The 21,102-nt window shown below is 35.7% G+C and overlaps 4 protein-coding genes and 1 long non-coding RNA gene across 11 annotated transcripts in view; 4 read left to right on the forward strand and 1 right to left on the reverse strand.

Annotated features, from left to right (window-relative positions):
* LOC114872798 (lachesin-like) overlaps nucleotides 1–9,897 on the forward strand; it is a 42,749-nt gene extending 32,852 nt beyond the window's left edge. For both annotated transcript variants that reach the window (XM_029180399.2, XM_029180400.2), the window contains exons 3-10: nucleotides 1,522–1,624; nucleotides 3,178–3,293; nucleotides 3,411–3,596; nucleotides 4,106–4,292; nucleotides 4,393–4,524; nucleotides 4,738–4,857; nucleotides 4,947–5,117; nucleotides 5,444–9,897. In XM_029180399.2, coding sequence (XP_029036232.1) covers nucleotides 1,570–1,624; nucleotides 3,178–3,293; nucleotides 3,411–3,596; nucleotides 4,106–4,292; nucleotides 4,393–4,524; nucleotides 4,738–4,857; nucleotides 4,947–5,117; nucleotides 5,444–5,793 — 1,317 coding nt within the window. In that variant the 5' untranslated portion in view covers nucleotides 1,522–1,569 and the 3' untranslated portion in view covers nucleotides 5,794–9,897. The remainder of the gene's footprint in view (nucleotides 1–1,521; nucleotides 1,625–3,177; nucleotides 3,294–3,410; nucleotides 3,597–4,105; nucleotides 4,293–4,392; nucleotides 4,525–4,737; nucleotides 4,858–4,946; nucleotides 5,118–5,443) is intronic.
* A 1,211-nt stretch (nucleotides 9,898–11,108) lies between these two features.
* On the reverse strand, nucleotides 11,109–11,955 carry LOC114872833. The gene is made up of 3 exons (XR_003788820.2): nucleotides 11,816–11,955; nucleotides 11,369–11,523; nucleotides 11,109–11,234 (listed from the first exon to the last, which is right to left on the reverse strand). It is a non-coding gene; the product is annotated as an uncharacterized LOC114872833 (long non-coding RNA).
* Nucleotides 11,956–12,290: 335 nt separating this feature from the next.
* LOC114872831 (vacuolar protein-sorting-associated protein 36) lies at nucleotides 12,291–14,280 on the forward strand. 2 transcript variants are annotated; one of them, XM_046286629.1, is made up of 6 exons: nucleotides 12,291–12,604; nucleotides 12,667–12,862; nucleotides 12,936–13,297; nucleotides 13,356–13,520; nucleotides 13,589–13,808; nucleotides 13,861–14,025. In XM_046286629.1, exons 1-6 carry the CDS (start codon nucleotides 12,509–12,511, stop codon nucleotides 13,932–13,934), a joined length of 1,113 nt encoding a protein of 370 aa, XP_046142585.1. In that variant the 5' UTR covers nucleotides 12,291–12,508; the 3' UTR covers nucleotides 13,935–14,025. The 2 variants fall into 2 exon arrangements, with proteins under 2 accessions (XP_046142585.1, XP_029036325.1); XM_029180492.2 differs by having other exon boundaries at nucleotides 12,297–12,604; nucleotides 13,589–13,804; nucleotides 13,861–14,280.
* A 280-nt stretch (nucleotides 14,281–14,560) lies between these two features.
* On the forward strand, nucleotides 14,561–17,145 carry LOC114872832 (maspardin-like). The gene is made up of 8 exons (XM_029180493.2): nucleotides 14,561–14,812; nucleotides 14,986–15,164; nucleotides 15,525–15,659; nucleotides 15,721–15,826; nucleotides 15,914–16,034; nucleotides 16,199–16,307; nucleotides 16,383–16,631; nucleotides 16,711–17,145. The coding sequence occupies exons 2-8, from the start codon at nucleotides 15,066–15,068 to the stop codon at nucleotides 16,768–16,770; spliced, it is 879 nt and encodes a 292-aa protein (XP_029036326.1). The 5' UTR covers nucleotides 14,561–14,812; nucleotides 14,986–15,065; the 3' UTR covers nucleotides 16,771–17,145.
* A 99-nt stretch (nucleotides 17,146–17,244) lies between these two features.
* LOC114872830 (major facilitator superfamily domain-containing protein 12-like) lies at nucleotides 17,245–21,049 on the forward strand. 5 transcript variants are annotated; one of them, XM_029180490.2, is made up of 7 exons: nucleotides 17,245–17,580; nucleotides 18,933–19,238; nucleotides 19,312–19,594; nucleotides 19,670–19,784; nucleotides 20,033–20,401; nucleotides 20,461–20,714; nucleotides 20,777–21,049. In XM_029180490.2, the coding sequence occupies exons 2-7, from the start codon at nucleotides 19,052–19,054 to the stop codon at nucleotides 20,895–20,897; spliced, it is 1,329 nt and encodes a 442-aa protein (XP_029036323.2). In that variant the 5' UTR covers nucleotides 17,245–17,580; nucleotides 18,933–19,051; the 3' UTR covers nucleotides 20,898–21,049. The 5 variants fall into 5 exon arrangements, with proteins under 5 accessions (XP_029036323.2, XP_029036322.2, XP_029036319.2 ...); XM_029180489.2 differs by lacking the exon at nucleotides 17,245–17,580 and adding an exon at nucleotides 17,661–18,044; XM_029180486.2 differs by lacking the exon at nucleotides 17,245–17,580 and adding an exon at nucleotides 17,661–17,999.
* Nucleotides 21,050–21,102: the final 53 nt, after the last annotated feature.

The raw sequence follows: 21,102 nt of genomic DNA on the forward strand, positions 1-21,102 counted from the left end.
TATACATATGTAAATATAATCTTTTAGATGTACTTGTTCATTTTTATACGTATTTTTTTGTATATTATTAGTGAAGGATTATCGATTAAAAGTTACACAATGTAAAACCCGTAAAATTGTGGCTCTATTTCTACAGAAACACGAAAAACCTATTTTTCGTACCGTGGCTTTAATAATTTGATCACCCACTGTATTTTCGCAACGTATGTACTCCATACAATTCGTAACTGTAAATTGTTACACATTGTCGAATTGTTAACAATACGAATTAATAACGAAAGGAGATAAAATATAACAAAAGTTTCATCGAACAGTCCAGACACCAGTTCATATTCGAAATTGAATGCTTGGTCGCGTTTCATGTTTGCATCTGCTTTTAATTCCTATCCACGGAATAGCAATCGCGAGAATTGACAATTCAAGTGATTTTAAAAAGCTCGCAAGCAGCAGTAGAGGATTATACGTTACTTGGAATGAAATGTTCTCATCGCAGAAATCCGTTTCACCGAGGTCACCTGCCAGAATGACGAGGGACGCGTTGATAGAGGAAACGTGTTACGGAAGTGTAGCCCGCGCAGCCGAATCACATTCTGTCGTTCGGCTTTTCGTGGGTCGCGCACCTATCCTCTGACGAAGCTGCCTTCCAAGAACAAAGAAATATTTTCTCAGGGAAATTCCTGTTTTCAATCTCTGACAAATTTTTTGGAATTTGTATATTTTTCTGCTTATAATTACCCGTTCGATCCGTCTACGTTTCATACGTTTCTTCTCTGTTCGACGTGCGGAAACGATTCTTGTTCGATAAATTTCCTGCGCAGGTATGTTGTGCGTGAAATATCGTAAAGAGGCGAACGATGAAAATGCCAAACGTATCTCTGGGTCAAATTTTATCGGTTCTAGGCTATAACAGAGTTACGTAAACTGACAGCGTACACATGCTTGATCAAGGGAAAAAGGGAATGTGTACGTTCCAATAAGCAATGCTTGTATCGCCTGACTGAATAACTGCGAGTTGCGAGCCACCTGTCAGAAGCAGCTATCGATGTCGAATGGTAGGAACCTACTGATCTTACTCGTAGAGCAACTGAGCGAAAATACTTTTGTTTTTCTTTACTTTCATAGAATTTATCAAAGGGCTAACATTCGTCTGATCGTGGCCGATAGATTGCTTCTAGAGATCGTTTGCTATTCAAACTGAAATATTCATCTAGCCGGATTGAAAACAACAAACTTGCAGTGTATCAGGCTCTCCTGGAGTTATGTCGGACATCTTATCATTGGACCATCATCCGACATAAATCCATCAACGCCGTCATCATCTTATGTTATCATTTTGACTATGTTCCCGGGGAAAAGAGATCGGACATCTTGGAGTCATAAGACTCCCCTCTCCGTGTCCAGTCGAATGAGCTCCCTCCTACCCCCCATCGTCACCCAACAAAACTCCAGGAGACCCGTGCATCGCGTAAAATTGCATTATTCTAGGCAAAATAAGAGAAAGCCAATTTTGTTTGCTTTCAGATCGCTAACTAGTGTCCCAAAGTATTAGAGCGAAAGTGGTTGATTCTCATGGCAGCGCGGAAACTCGCAGCCCTCTTCACCTGGGTTCTGCAGCTTTGCTTATGTAAGTGATTTTCATTCCATCTCGAAACAAATACATTATTTGTTTCAATCAGTTATCGTATTTTTCGCGAATACAAATTCCGAATATTATTAAATTTTGAATGATGAGCACAGAGGTAAGCGTTAAAAATAGAGCCATCTATATTCGGAAACATCGTAAAAGAAGCCACCACCACCACCAGTGTTTCCTACGTAGGTGCAATAGGGAATGATAAATCGTGGTATCGAGTAGCAGATGCGCCACCGTAACTATTTTCTTCTCCGGATTGACAAGAAAATCTGTCTTGTACCTTTCCGAACGTGTTTCCATCGACGAAAAAAGAAGAAAGTCTATCGCGAGCTCGCGCCTACAGTATGATTAAATTTTGCTTTAGCTGGTCGATTTAAACAAAGGGGTATGCTTGCACTTTGCATCGTAGAGTAGACCGGGGGTGGTAATAATACTTTGAATTTAGAACAGGATTACGCAAAAACTATTACACTTACAACAAAATTCATTATACCAAAATCTTACATAGTTACCTGACGCTATTCATCCATAGCAATTTCGTTCTATGGCAAATAATATCCAAGTTATTAATAAAAAATGGAGACCAGGGAAAATGTTAAAATCGTCTCTGACGCCGGGTCGATAGTGCTTTAGAACTTGAATTATAAATTTTGACGAATAAGACTTAAAATTGCTAAGTAACGATCAGCGTTACTTTAAAAAAGATCAAATTAAAGATTAAGAAAAGATCAAGCACATAATTACAAAGGGAATATTGATATTAGAATTTTAAATTAGTAAGAGAAAATTATTTTAGGGTATCGAAAAATTATTTTGTTCATTATACATGTCTATTGCGTATCTATACTGTTAGAACATTGACGAGTATGTTCCAAATATAATTTTTTATTACATATCTATTCAATGTTTTGAGATATTTAACGTGTTACTACCGCCCCCGGTTTACTCTACTGAAATTAAACGAGGTGGAAAAATCTTCAACCTCGCATTGAACTTCTTAGGCAGAGTTTTGCAAAAGGGTGAAGATTACTTTTGGTCGACAACAAGCGACGCGACGAGGAAATTACATCGACTTCTCTACTGCCGAGTAGGTCAAATATCTATCCGGCTTTTCAGATCACAGAAGCTCCGTGCTAACTCGGAAAATTCCATGGATTCCACTACTAGAAAGCAAAGATTGGCTCGGCACTCGGGAAAGACAAAGTAGAGAAGTTGCATCACGTGCGGGAAACTCGCATCATACGCTACCTACCACCTACCAAATCTTTTCTGTAAATACCGATTCTCGCCACTGGCTACGTTTCGATATTTGCAAGGCTTTTGTTACAAGTTTCATGAAGGAAACGGGCTCTCGATTATTTCGATTCGAATAAGGCGTTTAACCCTTACGACGACGAACCACGAAGAGAGCTCCAATTTTAATTTAATTTCGTATTTCATATTATTTTCATTTTCTGAATTTTACTAGCATATTTTCTTCGCCTCTCTGTACAGTTAAATAATAATTTAGGAAAGGTTTACCATAAGGGTTTATTCTTTTTCAGGTCAAATAACTCCAGAACCACTGCCAGAATTTTTAGCTCCTTTGGAGAATCACACAGTGATTCAGGGTCGCGACGTTTTCTTCACCTGTGTCGTTAATCATTTACAATCATACAAGGTGCGCTAATTATCAAACCTTGAATCGAAGTGTAATACATTTAGAAATACATCGTTGAACGAGAAACTACTGTACGTAATGCACATTAGTTTTATAAAAAAAACTTGTTCCTGTTAGGTGGCTTGGATAAAATCAGACTCCCGAGCAATCTTGGCGATACATACTCATCTAGTAGCGCACAATCCACGGCTTTCCGTCACGCATAATGGACACAACACTTGGAAATTGCACGTGTCAAACGTTCAAAAGAACGACTCAGGCGCTTATATGTGCCAAGTGAACACTGAACCTATGCGTAGTCAGGTGAATGCATATTTACTTCTTATTTCTTACATGCTTACTATCAATATACAGTGTGTCTCAGGTCGAGTAGTACAAAAAAAGAGAATAAAGCATTTAAAAAATGTTATTTTCCTTTATTAATATAAGTAAAAGGATGTAACCCTTTAGGATAAAAATAATGTCTATAATATCGTCCTTTTATGACAAATAATTTGCCGTTAACTTTGTACTCGAATTTTCGAATTCAACGTTCTCGAAAACAAAAGTTGAAAGGAAAAAAATTTATTCTTTTCTTTTCTACTTATTTTTGCTTATAGATTCACCTCCTGCCTAGTGGCACTATCCGATCTGAGACACTCTGTATATCTATAGACTTTAGAGTAGATATAGAGATAGGGGTAGATTGGTCTTCAGGGATTTGGGGTCTAATTAATTAAAATTTGTTACAAAAGGGCCTGTCGTGTTACTAATCTCTCGATAAAAATTTAAGTCGGAGTTAATAAGAATTGATGAGATCGTTTGATTTTTAGAACGGATACATGGAAGTAGTGATACCACCGGATATCATGGACGACGAATCCGCGGAGGGTATGGTAACCCACGAAGGTGGTAACGTGAGATTAAGATGCGTCGCGACGGGTTCGCCGACACCTACCGTCACGTGGAAACGAGAAGATGGCCGAAATATCATCCTTAGAGAAGATGGACAAAAACGATGTAAGATACGCGATCGCGTTCAGGAAGAAGAAAACGATCTACATAACATATATCGAAGACAAAGTCGCGAGTATTAACCACGTAACGTCTTGTTTTTCAGCGGTAAAAACTTATGTGGGTGAAACTCTAGAACTGTCCGGAATCCTACGACAAGAAATGGGTGTATATCTCTGCATAGCTAGCAACAATGTTCCTCCAAGTGTCATCAAACGTTATTCCGTCGACGTTCATTGTACGTACACGTGTACAGAACCGAGCATGGTGGAATTCTCTAAGAAAAATGGCAACTTTTTCGCTTCGTTGCCACACTTTCAACATCATTCATAATAATTAGCAAAATTAAAAGTTATATTTCAAATTTCTACAGTCGATATAGTGTTTTATTTTACACTCGTTAGATATCAGAAACTAGAGTGAAATTTACAGAAAAATCTTTCTGTTTCAGTTCAACCGGTTATAAAAGTAACAAATACACTGTTAGCAGCACCTATCGGCAGTAACGTTGTTCTTCAATGTCACGTTGAAGCGTCTCCGCATGCAATGAATACGTGGTACAGAAACACAGGTAATCTTTTTTACAGAAATTCATTATACGGACGTTGACGAATTCATCGCTGTTTTCAATTCATCAAAGTGACAATGTTTCTGATTCAGGCGAGAAATTGTTAACCAGTGAAAAATATATAATGACGGAGCACGCATTGAACGGTTACTCGTTGCAAATGAACCTTACTGTGAATTCCCTGGAGAAAAGGGACCTCGGAGAATACGTTTGCTCATCTGTAAACGCTCTTGGAAAAGCAGACGGTGTTGTACGTTTACAAGGTAAACTCTTACTTTACATACACAAATCTTACAAATTCTCTTAATCATCGGTGCGTTTGAATAAAAAAATATTAATTGCGAGTGTGCGAGTAGCCATATATCATGGACGACGCGTTACCCGGGTATTCGTATGTTTCAGGTACCCGCCCAAGCCCCTTGAATTTTACCCAATCCGATCCCTAAATTTCGGATATTCGTACACCCCTAGTTTTTATCACGTGTATTAATTATAATTAAAATTAATTATAATAATTATATATTGTAATTATAATTACAATTATTCTACATTAGTTTAAAATTAACCAATTGCATTTTCGTTTATTCAGAACTTCATCTTGCGGAGAAAACCACTCCTACCAGTTTTGTAAAAACTATCGACATGAAACCTCGGAAAAAACCCGTATCAAAGGGAAAGAAGAAAAACAACAACGGCAACAGAAGAATACACGGAGGTGGTTTCGATGAATTTGATTCTTTGGGAAACGACGATTTAAGTACTACACAAATTATGACTGGTAGTACTTTTCAAGAAGGTCACGGAACGGAGAGACCTCTGGTTCTGCCATCATTGTCCCCGCCTTGGGTAATAATGAACACCGCTAATTCAAAACATCACTCAACATCGATCACGATACTTCTCTTCCACTTTTTCTCAACCATAATATTTATTCTCTAAATCGTACCTATGATGGCCAAGGTAGTTCAACAACGAAAAGGATAAGAATAAATATCAAAGATAAGAGTTATCGAACGAGGTACAGAATGAGAAAATACTTTAGTACCTAACAAAAAATTCAACAAGAAATAGGTTTTTCCAGTTGGTACAATTTGAACTTGTACGTTTCAAATAGGTCTTCCTTTCCTTCTACTTAAAAAGAACTTTGTATTTAAATTGAATAAGATACAGTTATTGCAACGCGACCAATATGAAAATGTTTCTCTTAATGAAATGTTGTAAATATGTGAATGATGTGAAGAAATTATTACCGAGACGGAGACTATCTTTAAAAATTTAAACGAACCGAACAATTTCCCGAACATTCGGAAAAACAAAAAAATAAAAATAACGTTTTCGTATCATAGCAACTTATACGAAAAAAAAAAAAAGAAAAAAATAACGGACTTTCAAAGAAATTCTCGTTATACTTATATATAACAGATATTCATATTTTTGTCGTTTAAAAACAATTTACGCAGTTTTGTAAAGCAACGTTCAACGTGCAAAATTATTTGTCAAAGTAGTAACGCAACTGTGTCGAATACCTCTCCGAAAACACGAGGGGCTATAATAACTTCATGAGCCAGCTAGTACTGAAATTTTTTCATTACAACAAAGAGATGTGAAAGTAGTTTCACGATGGAAAACTGCCAAAGGAAAATTTTTCAATTTAAATCAATCGGCAATTCAAGGTCACGAAAATCGATGAGGAGGGCAAACTTCTAAATAATTACCAATCAATCGTGTCAGAGAATGTTAAAAGATGAGTTGCAATACACAGATGTCGGGATTAATGTAAATTTATATTATAACTTACGATTAATAAATTAATAACAATGCATGAATGCTGCATGGTATGGAATAAGAAGTTTCAAAACTTTCGTATTATCCCACAACGTAATAGAAACCAAAAGTACAATGAAGTAACAATATGCATATATAGTAACCGATAAACATAATTAAGATGTGTAATGGACCCATTTACTTGCATCGGTACAATATAATTGTACATCGACTTTTATCACTAGTTAAATGAGCACGTATAATATTTCATAAATCTCAATCATATTTTAAAGTAGGTTTTTTCAAAAAGAGAATTGTTCTAATTATTCTAATATGGAAAATCATTTCATCTGATATGATATTATATATATTTTTTTATTTATCGTTTATATGATAAATTCCGTTTAGACATAAAATATATCGTTACTTATTGTAAAATTTTGTCTAACGAAATTCTTTGTAATTCTATACGACGAATAAGAATTTATACTATTTTTAGATCCATTGATATTACCTACTTTTACATCTCTTGTGTTTTTATGTGCAATATAACATAAATTTTATTAATTATTAATCTATCAGCAAAAACGACATATTCTTGGTCATTATGTCTCACATTATTATTCAACAGGCAAGAATAGCTTCTACTTCCTTAATAAAATTTATTTAAAAATCTTTGGTGTGAAAGAATAAAAAGGCCCAAACAAATAATTTAGAAAGTAAATAGTATTTTTTCCGCTTCTTTTTTTATGAAGGAATAATTTAATTAGGATGTTTTGATAATTGTGTACGTGCTGAACACCAATTACAAATTTGACTCCATCGAGAAAACGAATGACAATAAGTATAATATAATAAAATCTTGTTCGGTTGACATCTTAGAAAATCTTGCGAGCAATGATGCTCATTAATAGTTAACACATTATATTTAAGGAACTTTACACGACTCTACTATATATATTTGTAGATAAAATTAATCGACATTCTTTTATTTTCACTAAACTGGATTTTCTCAAAAGCAATACAAAAAACATTCCTTTAATTAAATTGTTTTGTTCTTTTGTATGCTTCACCGCTACTAAAATATTCTTAGAAAACTATCGACTCATTAATATCAACAATTATCTGATCTATACATATAATTGGGAAAATGATTAACCTTTTTATCATGATACTTTTTCAAAGCGTAGTAATTAAACAGTGTAACGAGTACATACATTTACAAAATGATCCATTAATTTAGATAGAGGTGTGAGGGTACCCGTGCCTTCGGGAACCCGCACATTCCTACTGGATAGAAACAAACAATTATTTTTAAATTATATTCACGGATTAACATTATATGGAGAGTAAATCTGTATCAAAAATATCAATGGGTCGATAAATAGAAGATTTGTTATTTCAGCTACTTCAAAGTTTTCAGTAATATTAAGTTGTGTAATATATTCCCGTGTTTTTTGTATTTTATTTTTTTCCCGTTTTGTGTTTTGTTAGGTAAAGTATATATATGCATTCGCAAGTTTTTTTCTTACTCTACAAACGTATCTGCTTCAATATTTCGAATTAATTAATTTTAATTAATTTTCAGGCTTTTGAAATGGAAGTTCCAGGAGGGAAAAAAATTTTCCGAGGATAAATTTTCCTATAGCTCCGAGGACCGCTCAAGATTGATTTGCCAAGTTTAAAAATGGCAATTTTCGACCTTTCGAGACGATCTTCGTCGAAGTTGCAAGGTCGGCCGGAGCAAGGTGCGTCGCCAAGGTCGAAATTGCCATTTTTGAACTTGGCAAACCAATCTTGAGCAGTCCTCGGAGCTATAGCATATACTCCATACACATCACAAATGTCGCGAGTTGCTTCCGTAGCTTTTTGAAAGGCGAAATAAAACTAATGTCGAAAATGAATTTTTTTGCCTCTTGGAACTTCCATTTCAAAAGCCTAAATATTGATTAAAATTAATTAATTCGAAAAATTGAAGCAGAGACGTTTGTAGATCAAGAAAAAGACTTGCGAATGCATATATATATACTTTACCTAACAAAACACAAAACGGGCAAAAAATAAATTACAAAAAACACGGGAATTTATTACAAAACCTAATAAATCAAACGACATGTCGTATTATCTAAGTTCGAAATAAACGAAACAGGTAAATATTCTTTTATCGTTACATTATTATGATAAACACTTAGGTCGTGTCGGATACTATACCGTCAAAACTAAGGCGAATTTATCGATGTTAAAAAAGAACGTGTATACATGCAACGATACATATGAATCATATAGGACCATGTTTTATGTATGTACATACGCTTGTGGAGAAAACGATGCACTATTAGCGTGCGACATGTACATAACGGAGAAGCGAATGTTGGAATTGTTCGTGGAGCGATGAGATTAATAAAAGAATGATTAGTAAATAAGTTGTATGTATATGATATGATATGATACATATATAAATATACATAGTATGATAGTAATGTTAAACGAGACTACATTTTGTATAATGTAACGTTAAATGGTCTCGTATCGCGACATATGGAAATTGAAAAAAAAAAGATAAGGAAAGAATTAGTCACTTGTTAAATAATACTTATCCATTCATAAAGATATAGTATTAAAAATCAAGTGAATATAAACTTGCTCGTTCGTTAGATTCCTCACAACGAAAATTTAAATAGGTATAATTCTATTCCTGTTGAACGAAATAGATCCCAATTATTTATAATTAAACCTACTATCACTTTTAATTGTAAAAAAAACATCATTTAATATTTTTTGACATGGTAAATCGAAGGTTTATAATAGGGCCCCCTGGAAAGTGGGGTCCGATGCTATAGCCTCCCTTAGACCTCCCCTTAATCCAACGATGATTATAGCTTTCTACAATAAGTGTAAGTTAAATACTCCGTATAATTGTATAGTTAAATTGACCCGTATTTTAAGTGACTTTTTTTATCCGTTGATTGATCGATTTTTATTCTCTACGTCGTGAAACCGGAATGATTCAATTCATATTGTATGTACAAACAGCAATAACAATAATATATAACTGTGTATGCGAATTTTTCTTCGATAAACGATCGTTTAGCTTTTATAAATTACAGGTATGAATAACTTGTCAAAATTATAAAAGAATAAAATTATAAAAACGACAGATAACATATTATACAAGTGAAAAATGTGAACATTATGTATAGAATTAACTGCGATAAAGAATGAGCGTATATATGTATCATACTATTAACTTCAGACAATAAAATGTTATTATCGATGTTATCATATCGCGTTTTCACTTTCCTTTAACAGAAGAAATGAATGCAAAAATAAGTGCTGAAAATTTCAATATCAATCGCGAATTCATTCGAAACATTGATTTTATAAACTACAAAATACAAGAACTTCTAAGAGCAGGGTGCCCCTATATGCAACGCTAATTGAATGTAACGCGAACTGTATTTTTTGCAACACTATTCAAATTTCCTAAATTTTGTAATACGCAACAATAATTTCAAAAACAGTAAAGTCGATTAAAGGCTATATCTCTGCAGCTGGATAGCTATGATAGCTGCCTTCCATTCGACCGTTTTTGGCCATTTCATTATACATCGCAACACTAACGCAAAAGCTCGAATATTCGTTATCGCAATGCTAAATAAAAAAAACGCGAATATTCAGTATCGCAACACTAATTAAAAAATTCTGCAAATTAATTCAAAGCAATCGCGTATTTTCAAATCACAACACAAAGGAAATAATCCAAGTATTGTTATTCGCAACACTATTTTTAACAGAAACGTAATTACAATTCAATAAATAATAATATTGAAATTTAAAGAAAAGAATTCTAAAACGAACCGTAAGTTTTTGTTCGCAACACTAACGTAAAGCAATCAATATTATAAGGTAATATTACTTCTTAAAGCAAAGCAAAAAGCAAGCGCGATGTATATATATATGAAGTTCACAACACTAAATCGAAATAGCGATTAATAGGTATTCCCAACTCTAACTTGAATCGCGATCAATATTCATTCGCAATCATAAATTGAAACCGCGATTTGGCCAAAATTAGGGGCGTCGAGAGCCCCGTAAGGTCCATCTTTTTCCTGAAAATCTACAACTACTACAACTACAAGCGAGCACAGTGACAAAGTAGTAACAATAATGATTTTCCATCCATAAAGATGCAAAATCATTAGTAGTTCCCCTCTTCTATGGCAAAATTTGCCGGGGCTCTTCGGCACATGACCTCTTCTTTCTTCAGGTAGTCCACCCAACTGAGTGAGACTTAATCCCTAATGATCAAGACTTTATCATCTCAAACACAATAAAAATTTTACTACTCATGAGTATAATCAGTATACCCATGGTCATTGTGCTCGCCAAAAACTACTTATACAACCAATAACCCGTGTCGATTCGGACCATTCGTCCTACGACATGATTGGGCACCGGAGGAATAAAAATAGCATGCAACTCACCGATCGCAGAGAAAACCTGATTGCAGTAGTCCAGTAGAAAACTATCATCCAGGAGAAGCAGGGAAGTCATCATGAATGTCATCTAGGATGTTACCAGAACAGGTCCAGGAGTCTCAGTAAACTTGTACACATCTGTAACAAAATAAAAAATAAAAAATGTTATATAAGAAAAAAATACATGAAACACTACTAAATAATTATAAAAATAATACAAATATAATGAATGTCATTAAATCATACTGAAAAAATTGAATAAAACCACTTACTAGTTGTTCCCTGTATAACCGTGGAATCCATTTTAAATTGTCTCGTACAGTATCCAAAGCACCAATGGTTTTAAATCCGCCATTTTCGCGCCATTCTTATTCCCTTTCCTTCCTTCGTTCCTTCCTTCCTTCCTTAATAGTTCAGTACTAGATATCTGTGTAAAATTACAATAAAAATGTGGCATCATAACTTAATATTATTAAGTTTTTTATGCTTTTTGGGAAATTCTATGCGAAAATTCATATGTATCTCATACAACATTGATACAACTATGCACGAATATATGCATAGCACGGGCATAAAACGAAAGGACAGAAATATTAATTAAATCAATTTCTCTTCTTAATTCACATAAATATCTTACAAAATATTAAGCAAAATATAGAAAAGATGGATACAAATAATTCGGAACACTATTAACCTTCATTAAATGAAAGTTTACTTACTTTAAAACGGAGAAGGATGTCACGCGTCCTCTCATTCCAACTGCTACGATACTACTCAGCTTTCGAGCGGTTTACAAAGATGGCAGCATTAGGTTTAAATTCGAACTGCTGATTGGCGGGAAAAATGAAGAAGAAGTAAAATGAAGAATAAGCTACAATAGGATTATTAAAGATATTATTCCTCTAAACATTTGTATCTGTACCTAAAGACAAATCGATTTCTAATTAAATAAATTAAATAATCATTCCCAAAGTGATTTAGAAGAAAGACATAAAATGCGTTTCACGTTCATTACAAAATACAACTCTATATGTGCAAATATAAATACACAGTTTATGTATGTGTAATACGGTAGAATGTGACACTATATTACTGAGAATGCTAATGAAATTATGTAACTTACTGACACGTGTGACACTAAAATCTGTGGTTCTTGTATATGCTGATGTGAATGTTTTTTTACAGATTTCTACTCTTTTGTGTTTCACCGCGTGGTGCAGCACCAGTAAAATCTCGGGCTTGAGTACTCTCTATTCCTTTCTGATAACAGTGACTACAGATCCTACAGTGACTCCTATCTATAGTCACTGCTGATAGTAAGTACTTGGAACAAAACCCACTGACATACACCTATGTCAATATCATTCTTTACACAGTTAGAAACATCATTTTTACCTTAACCTCAAAGAAGAATGAATAGATTTGAATATGCTAACCCAGGACTTTTACCAAATGAAAATTATATTAGACGTGATACTGGTGTACGTTTATATGATGGCGATATTAAGGTACATATGATTGATGATTCTGCGCAAATATAACATAGCATAACCTCTACATTTTTACATAGACAAGTTTTGAGGGAGGTGAATTAGTTCTTACAAGCCATAGATTTATATGGGGAAGACCTGGTGATATATCACACGGCCACACTTGTCTCGTGTTATTCCTTCGTCATATAATCTTTTTTGAAGAAGAAGTTCCTGGTCCATTTTCCTTTGGACGTAGCAAAAAAATTATTATACACCTTTCAGAAGCTTCAATTGGTATACTTCCATTATATGAAAATTGTGTGTTAAAGCTTTTATTGAATTTTATTAATATGTTTTATTTTTGTAGATAAAAGGCCTGGTCCATTGGATAACAGTATATATAACCATGTTAAATTCTCATTTAAAGAAGGCTTAGATCCAGATTTTCTTGCACAGTTATCTGATGGTGTAATGAAAAAAGCTTGGGAATTTGCACCTATTGTACCCCTAAATCATTCCATTAGCAATACCAGAAACAGTGGAAACCATAATAAACCACTGCCACAAATAAAAACACGAACTGGTATAATAGGTATTGAAAGAAGTCTTCAAGAACAACAGAAAGCAACAGATGAAAGTATATTACTGGCCTTTCAAGATCTAAAAAAACTTATGGAAATGGCTAAAGACATGGTTTCCATTTCAAAAACAATTTCAGCAAAAATACGGGTGACTTTCTCGACATTTACTTTCTAAAATTGACATTCATAATCAAAGACCATTACAGGAGAGGCAAGGAGATATCACGGAGGATGAAACAGTGAGATTTAAGTCTTACTTAATGAGTCTTGGTATTGATGATCCTGTTACCAGAGATGCATATAAAAGTAGTAACGAATATTTCAAACAATTGGCAAAACAACTTGCAAATATTTTAGAAGAACCAATTAAAGTTAATATACCCAATAATCACAATCAAAGTAAAAATGAACAAAATACTCAATAAATTTTATTTTCTAGGAAGTTGGAGGAATGATGACATTAACGGATGTTTATTGTCGAGTAAATAGAGCTAGGGGCTTGGAACTTCTATCGCCAGAAGATCTATTAAATGCTAGTAGACAATTAGCTCCTTTAGATTTACCTATAGTACTACGAGTGTTCGATAGTGGAGTTATGATTCTTCAAATTCGATCCTATGATGATGACTCCATAGCTGATGTTATAGCTGATCTTGTAAGTACATTATTCTAAATCCTTATACAAAACATAATTTTATCTCTCTATTACAGATAAAAGGAAGAGGATCTTTGACAGCAGAAGAATTAGCACAGTCAGAAGGTATATCGGTCCTTCTAGCGCGTGAAAGGTTACTAGTTACTGAAAAGAGAGGAAAAGCATGTAGAGATGATACAATTGAAGCTTTAAGATTCTATCCTAATTTATTTTTGGAAACGGATAATTAACTGCCAGTTTCTTATTTTGTGTGACGAATATCGTCATTGAAATTGTATGTATATATATATATTATGTGTCTTTATACATTACATACACAAAACACAACAGAACTGAACATTAAACATTACATTAAATATTTGTTACTCTTATTTTGCAATTAATATTTCTCTTAATCACAGCTAACTTTTTATAAGAATAAAAAAAATTGTATATTGCAAATGCACAAATAAATCTTGTTTAGTATTGAACTAAAACTTATATGCATATAAATTTATGTGAATAACTATGTAATAAAACATAAATAATAAATATGTAAACAGCTGTAAAAAATGTTTTGTACGATATCGAATATCGACAGCGAATGCAACGTGTGTCATCATTAACTGAGGTGGCGTTTAAATCAGTTTCTGTTCCTGCCTAATTTGCGATGAAACGTTGACTGTTTTATCGATGCGAAATTCGGAGTTCGGCCTCGAATTGTAAAACAGTATCGTGACAATACCAACGAGACATGGGTAATCTCGGCGCAAGCGCAATGGTGTTCCAGATAGTAATAATGGATCGGGACCCATGTAGACACTGAGAAAAATAAAGTATGACAATGTTTGGAAGGGGGTTTAAACTTACTGACACTGTCAGTATACTTTCACAAACAAGTGTTGTTAATGTGATTTGACCTTTGAAATTGCTAGATAACTGTTTCTCAGTAGAAACCTTCGACAACCAAAGATGCTTACTCGGAGGTAACGATACAGCGAAACATCGGTCTCATAACCTGGTCTTGAGGTAAGTTTTACTCTGCAACAAATGGAGCTTTAAATTGTAACCGTTAAACGCCCCAGCCTTATTTTAACAATAATTTTAAACAAATTCTTATTTATTTGTTTGTCGTAAAGCATACGATTTCAAATTTGCACAGGTCTGCTATCTAGCGTCTTATTGTTTCTCTCTTTTTCTAGATATCGGTAACCCCCGAGCCAACAGAAATCCTGTAACGATAAAACCAGTGATTGAGGACAGTGCAAGAGAGAGAAGAAACATGTCGTGCTCCAGCGAATTGTCACGATCCCAGGAATATCTCAGTTTTCGTAGTTCTATCCCACTCAGGAAAATCGTCGTCGATGCTGACGGCACTAAGGCAATTAATCCTTTAATCATAAAACATTCGACAATCGATTCAACATGATTGCGATTCGAGATCGAGACCCATAACGATGACCTTTACGCGATTGTAATTTTTTAAAACAAATCTCGTAAGCGAATAACTGTGCTTCGTAATAAAACAAACGAAGTATCGAGTGTGCATTCGATGAATATTATAGTAACTGACACTAACTTATAGTGAAACCGGAACAACACGATCGATAAATCATTTGCCACGCAATGCCCTATTAAAGACGCGCAAATTTTTAAACGAAAGAGTTTCGTATATTAAAAAGTAATGTTTATAGAAATGATATGAAATTTTAAAAATGCAAAAATTAATTTTTTTTCCTAGGGATGGAAGGTATACGATTCCAGTCCAAAAACTATTAAGTGCCCCCTCATATGTCTTCCACCGGTCAGCGGAACAGCGGATGTGTTCTTTAAACAAATCTTAGGCTTGGCGGCCAAAGGATATAGAATTATATCGGTAATTAGTATATACATACTTTTTTTAAATTATAACTAAAAAAAATATAATTCCTTTTCAGGCCGAACCACCGGTATACTGGAACGTTAAAGAGTGGTGTGATGGATTCAGGAAACTCCTGGATTACATGGAACTCGATAAGGTTCATCTATTCGGCGCTTCATTAGGTCAGAACGTACGAAGAAAAATTAGTATGTCAACCTCAAGAAAAGGTAATTAATATGTAAAATTACAATAAAAATATTTATTTTCAGGTGGATTCCTGGCTCAAAAGTTTACCGAGGTGAACGCTCATTGTCCTCGAGTGGTATCACTGGTACTCTGTAACACGTTCACGGATACGTCGGTTTTCAGTTACAACGATTCGGCGGCAGTGTAAGCGCGTTGTTTTCCTATGTCAAAATATTTTCTAAACGTTATAAAGTCAGGCAAATTTTGTCACGTTTCAACGTTTGTATCGAGATAAGAGAAAGCGAGTAACAGAAAACGCGATACGTTATCATAAATACTTCTGCGTATAACTGCTAATCAATTTATAGATTTTGGATCCTACCATCGTTGGTATTGAAAAAAATGCTAATGGGAAATTTCGTGACGGATAAGGTCGATGGAGAAATCGTGGAAGCTATAGATTTCATGGTTGAAAGGGTACCAAATATATTTTTCCTCTTATAGTAGACAAGTTGAATGGCTCGATGTTTAACGAACTGTTTGTATTCATAGCTGGAAAGTTTAACGCAGCCCGAATTGGCGTCTCGATTAACGATGAATTGCGTTAATTGTTACGTGCAACCGCAAAAAATATGCCACCTGCCTATTACAATTCTCGATGTTTTCGACGAATACGCGTTATCTAATTCAGTGAGAGAGGAGATGTACAAGTGTTACCCCAATGCCAAACTGGCACATTTGAAGAGTGGTGGAAATTTCCCATATTTGAGTCGATCGGCTGAAGTAAATTTACATTTACAGGTATTCGCCGTTGTCTATTCGGTCGATGGTGTTTACAATTTCGTTCGTTTGCTAAGCTGAACCAATGTATACTTTACAGATTCACTTGAGACAATTCGAAGGAACCGAGTACTCTGCCTCAGAGAGGACAAAGTTATAGCGATTTAGCTAAGGATAGTAAACAAATTCAAAGTCGTCATATCAAGACATATTCCACGTATGCGTGTTCCTTTACTTATACCCTGAATACCGGTCGGCCAGATTTTCACAGTGTATCAGTTACGTAATACGTATTAATACTTATGATAGCAATCTCAAAACCTTCTACAAATATACCCAACATATCAAATATGCTGAAATTTTTAATAATGTACATAGTATCAAGTTTATGGTATATTGAAACTTATTGTATACTAAGAAAACTGAATAAGAAAAGAAAAATATTCGTTCGTTGTTAATCAATGTCGATGGATTATTCAGTGTTTACCTCGATCTATGTAATACTTGATCGAAATAAATATAATTTTGTAAGAAACGTCATGGGTGATAAAATGTTTGCGAACTGGTGGGAACGTAGCGAGTCTAGTTTTATTGATAAATCGCATTACGTTTGATGTAGCAGTGGCTCGATTCACCTGGTTCTGCGTCGCCTGTGGCGATGCCGGTGAATGAACTCAGGATGTCTATGGTTTGCAAGACCGCCTAACTGAGAGACCGTACAAGAACTTGCTTGGTATCGATTTCTCTCGCTCGCATTTCTCTCTCGTCAGCTCAGATTACAGGGCCTTTCCTGTCTCTACCACCTATGGGACACCTTCACATTCTCGTACATACCGCGTACGCATTAATTACGATTGTCTACCGAGATGCAGCCAACTTAGAATTCTCTTCAACGGAACTCAACAAAACAGTTTCTAAATTCTTTTTAAACGATTGAGAGTATGGGACGACCTCTAAACAAAGAGATAAGGTGAGATCATTTTTATATAATTTAGGTGTATTTTTTAAATCATTTGATGCAAATGGGACAAAGATAATTTATTTAACCGTACCCTATCTCTCTAATCCTGGCATACAAATTATTTGAAAGCTTATCATCCCCATTAGGTACTTATCGTCCGCACGTCCAGTTAACTTGACATTTGAAATACTCTAATTCTAATCAAGCATAAACGTGAGATTTTCAAGGAGTAGCAACTGATAAGATTACAGTTATCGGAAATTATCGGAACGGTAGGCGGTCGTGCTGTGACATTGAAAATGAATCGTCCATTTAATGATATAATCAAATGCCGGCCCGTGAAGCGGGAAACGGCTACCGTTTGAAAGTTCAGTCTGTCCGGTGATCACGACGCGGATAGCCGCATGCCTCGTCCACGCTCGCAAAAGGTATGCTGGTGTACACGAAAGTCGTTTCTTAAAAATATATTTAATGTAAGTTAAACTTGACAGTAATAATCCATAACATTAACAATTCTAATCTAAATTTAAGTTCAACTCGATAACTTATGCATAACTTAACTTATTAAGTGTGCATTGTGCACGCGTTAAAATTTAAATCAAGTATTTTGACTCCGAATCTCCGAATCTTGATCACTTTCTGATCGAAGAAGGATCAATTGCCTTCATAACAATGTTACTCGAAGCTCAACACGGATGTGAGCGATCGATACGCGAATATATTTGCGAAAAACAATCAACATAGCCAAAGGAAAGCTGATACCGTGATACACGAGAACAGAACGTTTTGTCAATGTTTCTACATCACGACGCGATCCTCTGGACACAAAGACTGGCACGACCGTTTCCAAGTTTCTTGCGGTTGTTCGATCGACTAACAAGCTTCGCGTCGGTATAGCCTTAAGCGGAAATCGCTAGCAACCGCGAATTGATTCACAGGTGAAAGGAAGGATACGAGTGTTACAGTTTCCTTAAAAATACCAGATCGCCGTGAACATCGTCCTTTCGTCATTTTTGCTCGATCCAAACGTTTATTTATAATCCCTCGAACAGACAGTACCTACACGCTGAGTGACATTTCGAGCGATCGTTGTGCGGCTTCCAGTGACGCTTTGGGGGCGGAAACTGACGAGTCAATATCGCGTCAACAAGTGAATGTCATATTAATATTTTTTTCAGAATATCGCCACTCTTTTCGAAGATATTCGTATCACGTAACTTATTTAAACGCGCGAAAGACTCGTCGTAACGTGACTTCATCTGCATTCTCATTAAAGTAATTTTAAACGATGATCTCCCGCCTGATGTCCCGCAATCAGGAGTGACAATCATTTTTAACTTTGTATTCTTCTCGTTTTACAGAACGAATATTCTCAAAAATGACGAACAGCCCCAACAATTGCAAAGGATTCACTTGAATCTTGAGTAAAGAAAATTCTCGTTTTTCCCTCAACACTGTTAGTCTACTTATTTGGAAGAAAATGGATCGGGACGAGGAGCGATTTCCCTTATTGGAGAGGAAGCTAAGCGCTTCGACAAAAGCCGCATATGCCTTGGGTCATATTTTTAACGACTTGACAGCTGCCATGTGGTTCTCTTACACCCTTATCTACTTTCAGAGGGTAGCCCTGTTGGAACCTATAACTGCTGGTGCCCTATTACTTCTAGGTATGAGATTCCCCGAACCATGGATCCATAGAAAAATTTTTAAATCTATACCTTTACGTATCTTACATTTAAGGTCAAATCGTGGACGCGTTCGTGACGCCAATATTCGGGCTGTTGGTCGACCGCTACCTGAAAAAGAAGATATGGCACATCATTGGCTCGTTCATGGTTACCATGACGTTTCCGGTGATCTTCGGTGGTTTCGCAGAACCGTCAAACACAGCCGTTATGCTTATCTACGTGGTCAGCATCACCGTGTTTCAAATTGGTTGGGCAGCTGTGCAGATCTCCCATTTGTCCATGATTCCATCGTTGACGAACTCGCTACTGACACGGGCAGATCTAACCGCGATACGGTAACACCAACCCTTACCTCGTATCGCTTCTGACATTGTCCACGATAAATTTCAACCTTTTTCTTCTCGAAACAGATATTCCGCCCAGGTTGGCGCAGCTGTGGTGGTATTCGTCGTCACCTGGATAGTATTACCTACGAACGAAGAAGCAGTGATTCGATTAACCCAACAAGACAGTTATAAATTCCGAGTGAGTGATTTGCAAATTTTCAAATTTGCAAAATTTCAGCCATTAATTCGATCCACGACAATGCAAAACGATTCAAACGTCTCTTTTTTATCTCCATTATCTCTTCTTTATCTCTATAACTAATCCCAAAACGACAATTTTATTCCCAAAAACCCAATCTCATTATTTACCAGCTGTTTATCCGTTTAAGATCTCAATAATATTGTGACAAAAGCTACGAAAGGATTAACGATGATCTCCCTTTGCAGAACATAGTGCTTACTCTAACGAGCATCGGTCTAGTGTCTACCATACTCTTCCACGTATTTCTGAAAGGGAATCTTTTAGATACAAAGGATCAACAGAAAGAGAATATCGAGGAAACAAGGAGGCTGGTCGATAATCCCGTAAACAATCGAACCTCATGGGTCAGTATCACGATTCTTCTAAGAGTGGCTATGCTCTACGTGGCCAGCAGGCTATTTATTACACTAGCCACTGTATATTTACCTCTGTACATCGAAGAAACAGATGTCGATGGAAAAGAAGCACTGGCCACGGTTCCTTTGGTTTCATACGTGTCTTCCTTTGTCGCCGCATTGTTGTTAAAATATATAAACAAATCGTGCGGTACCAAGGTAAGGTCTTAGAATTATTTAGTGGTGAAGAGTTATTTCGATTTTTTATCACTTTACAGATGTGCTATTTTTTGGGCATCCTTATTGGGATGCTTTCCGCGGTTATCACGGAATTCGCTGGAAATTCAGCGCCGATCATATACTTGGTGGCGGTGTTGATCGGTAGCGCAAGTTCGATCACGATGGTCACATCGTTGAGCGTGACGGCGGAAATAATCGGGCCGCGAACCGAGCGAAGCGCGGTCGTCTACTCGATCGTCACGTTTCTTGATAAGGTTGTCACAGGATTGGTCGTGATTCTAATCGAGAAATGGTGAGAACGGTGATATTTCGTTTCTTGAAAAAGGTACCAACAATGGAATGATTTTCTTCTAGGAGGTGCACGGAACCTGCGCTCTGCCCGAATTACAATAGAGACACTCTGGCACTGGTTTGCGTCCTTTCGATGTCTCTAGGACTCGTCACTTTGTTCTCAATATCGCGATGTCTATCTTAGGAACCTTAACTCTTTATTATTAGTTATCATTCTCATGGGACTCATTCTTTGCAACCATCGATCGCGTCATTTTCATACTTTTGTCTATACTTTTGTAGAAAAAATTGTACTGCCAGCTGTACGAATAAAACTTTCGTGGTAAAACAGTTAAATAGTTTGAAATTCTTCTGTGGGCTCGATTTGCCTTCGGGCAAGGGCAAGGATA

Source organism: Osmia bicornis, chromosome 1, assembly GCF_907164935.1.
Source record: "Osmia bicornis bicornis chromosome 1, iOsmBic2.1, whole genome shotgun sequence".
Lineage (NCBI taxonomy): Eukaryota > Metazoa > Arthropoda > Insecta > Hymenoptera > Megachilidae > Osmia > Osmia bicornis.

Bases quoted from the DNA above. Each gene is read 5' to 3' on its own strand.
- LOC114872832 (XM_029180493.2), top strand. From the start codon at position 15,066: ATGTCGTGCTCCAGCGAATTGTCACGATCCCAGGAATATCTCAGTTTT. The intron at 15,660-15,720 runs GTAATTAGTATA...ATTCCTTTTCAG, and splicing joins AAGGATATAGAATTATATCG to GCCGAACCACCGGTATACTG. The intron at 15,827-15,913 runs GTCAGAACGTAC...ATTTATTTTCAG, and splicing joins TCTATTCGGCGCTTCATTAG to GTGGATTCCTGGCTCAAAAG.
- LOC114872830 (XM_029180490.2), top strand. From the start codon at position 19,052: ATGGATCGGGACGAGGAGCGATTTCCCTTATTGGAGAGGAAGCTAAGC. The intron at 19,595-19,669 runs GTAACACCAACC...TTCTCGAAACAG, and splicing joins GCAGATCTAACCGCGATACG to ATATTCCGCCCAGGTTGGCG. The intron at 20,715-20,776 runs GTGAGAACGGTG...ATTTTCTTCTAG, and splicing joins GTGATTCTAATCGAGAAATG to GAGGTGCACGGAACCTGCGC.
- LOC114872831 (XM_029180492.2), top strand. From the start codon at position 12,509: ATGAATAGATTTGAATATGCTAACCCAGGACTTTTACCAAATGAAAAT. The intron at 12,605-12,666 runs GTACATATGATT...ATTTTTACATAG, and splicing joins TATATGATGGCGATATTAAG to ACAAGTTTTGAGGGAGGTGA. The intron at 13,521-13,588 runs GTTAATATACCC...TTTATTTTCTAG, and splicing joins TTTTAGAAGAACCAATTAAA to GAAGTTGGAGGAATGATGAC.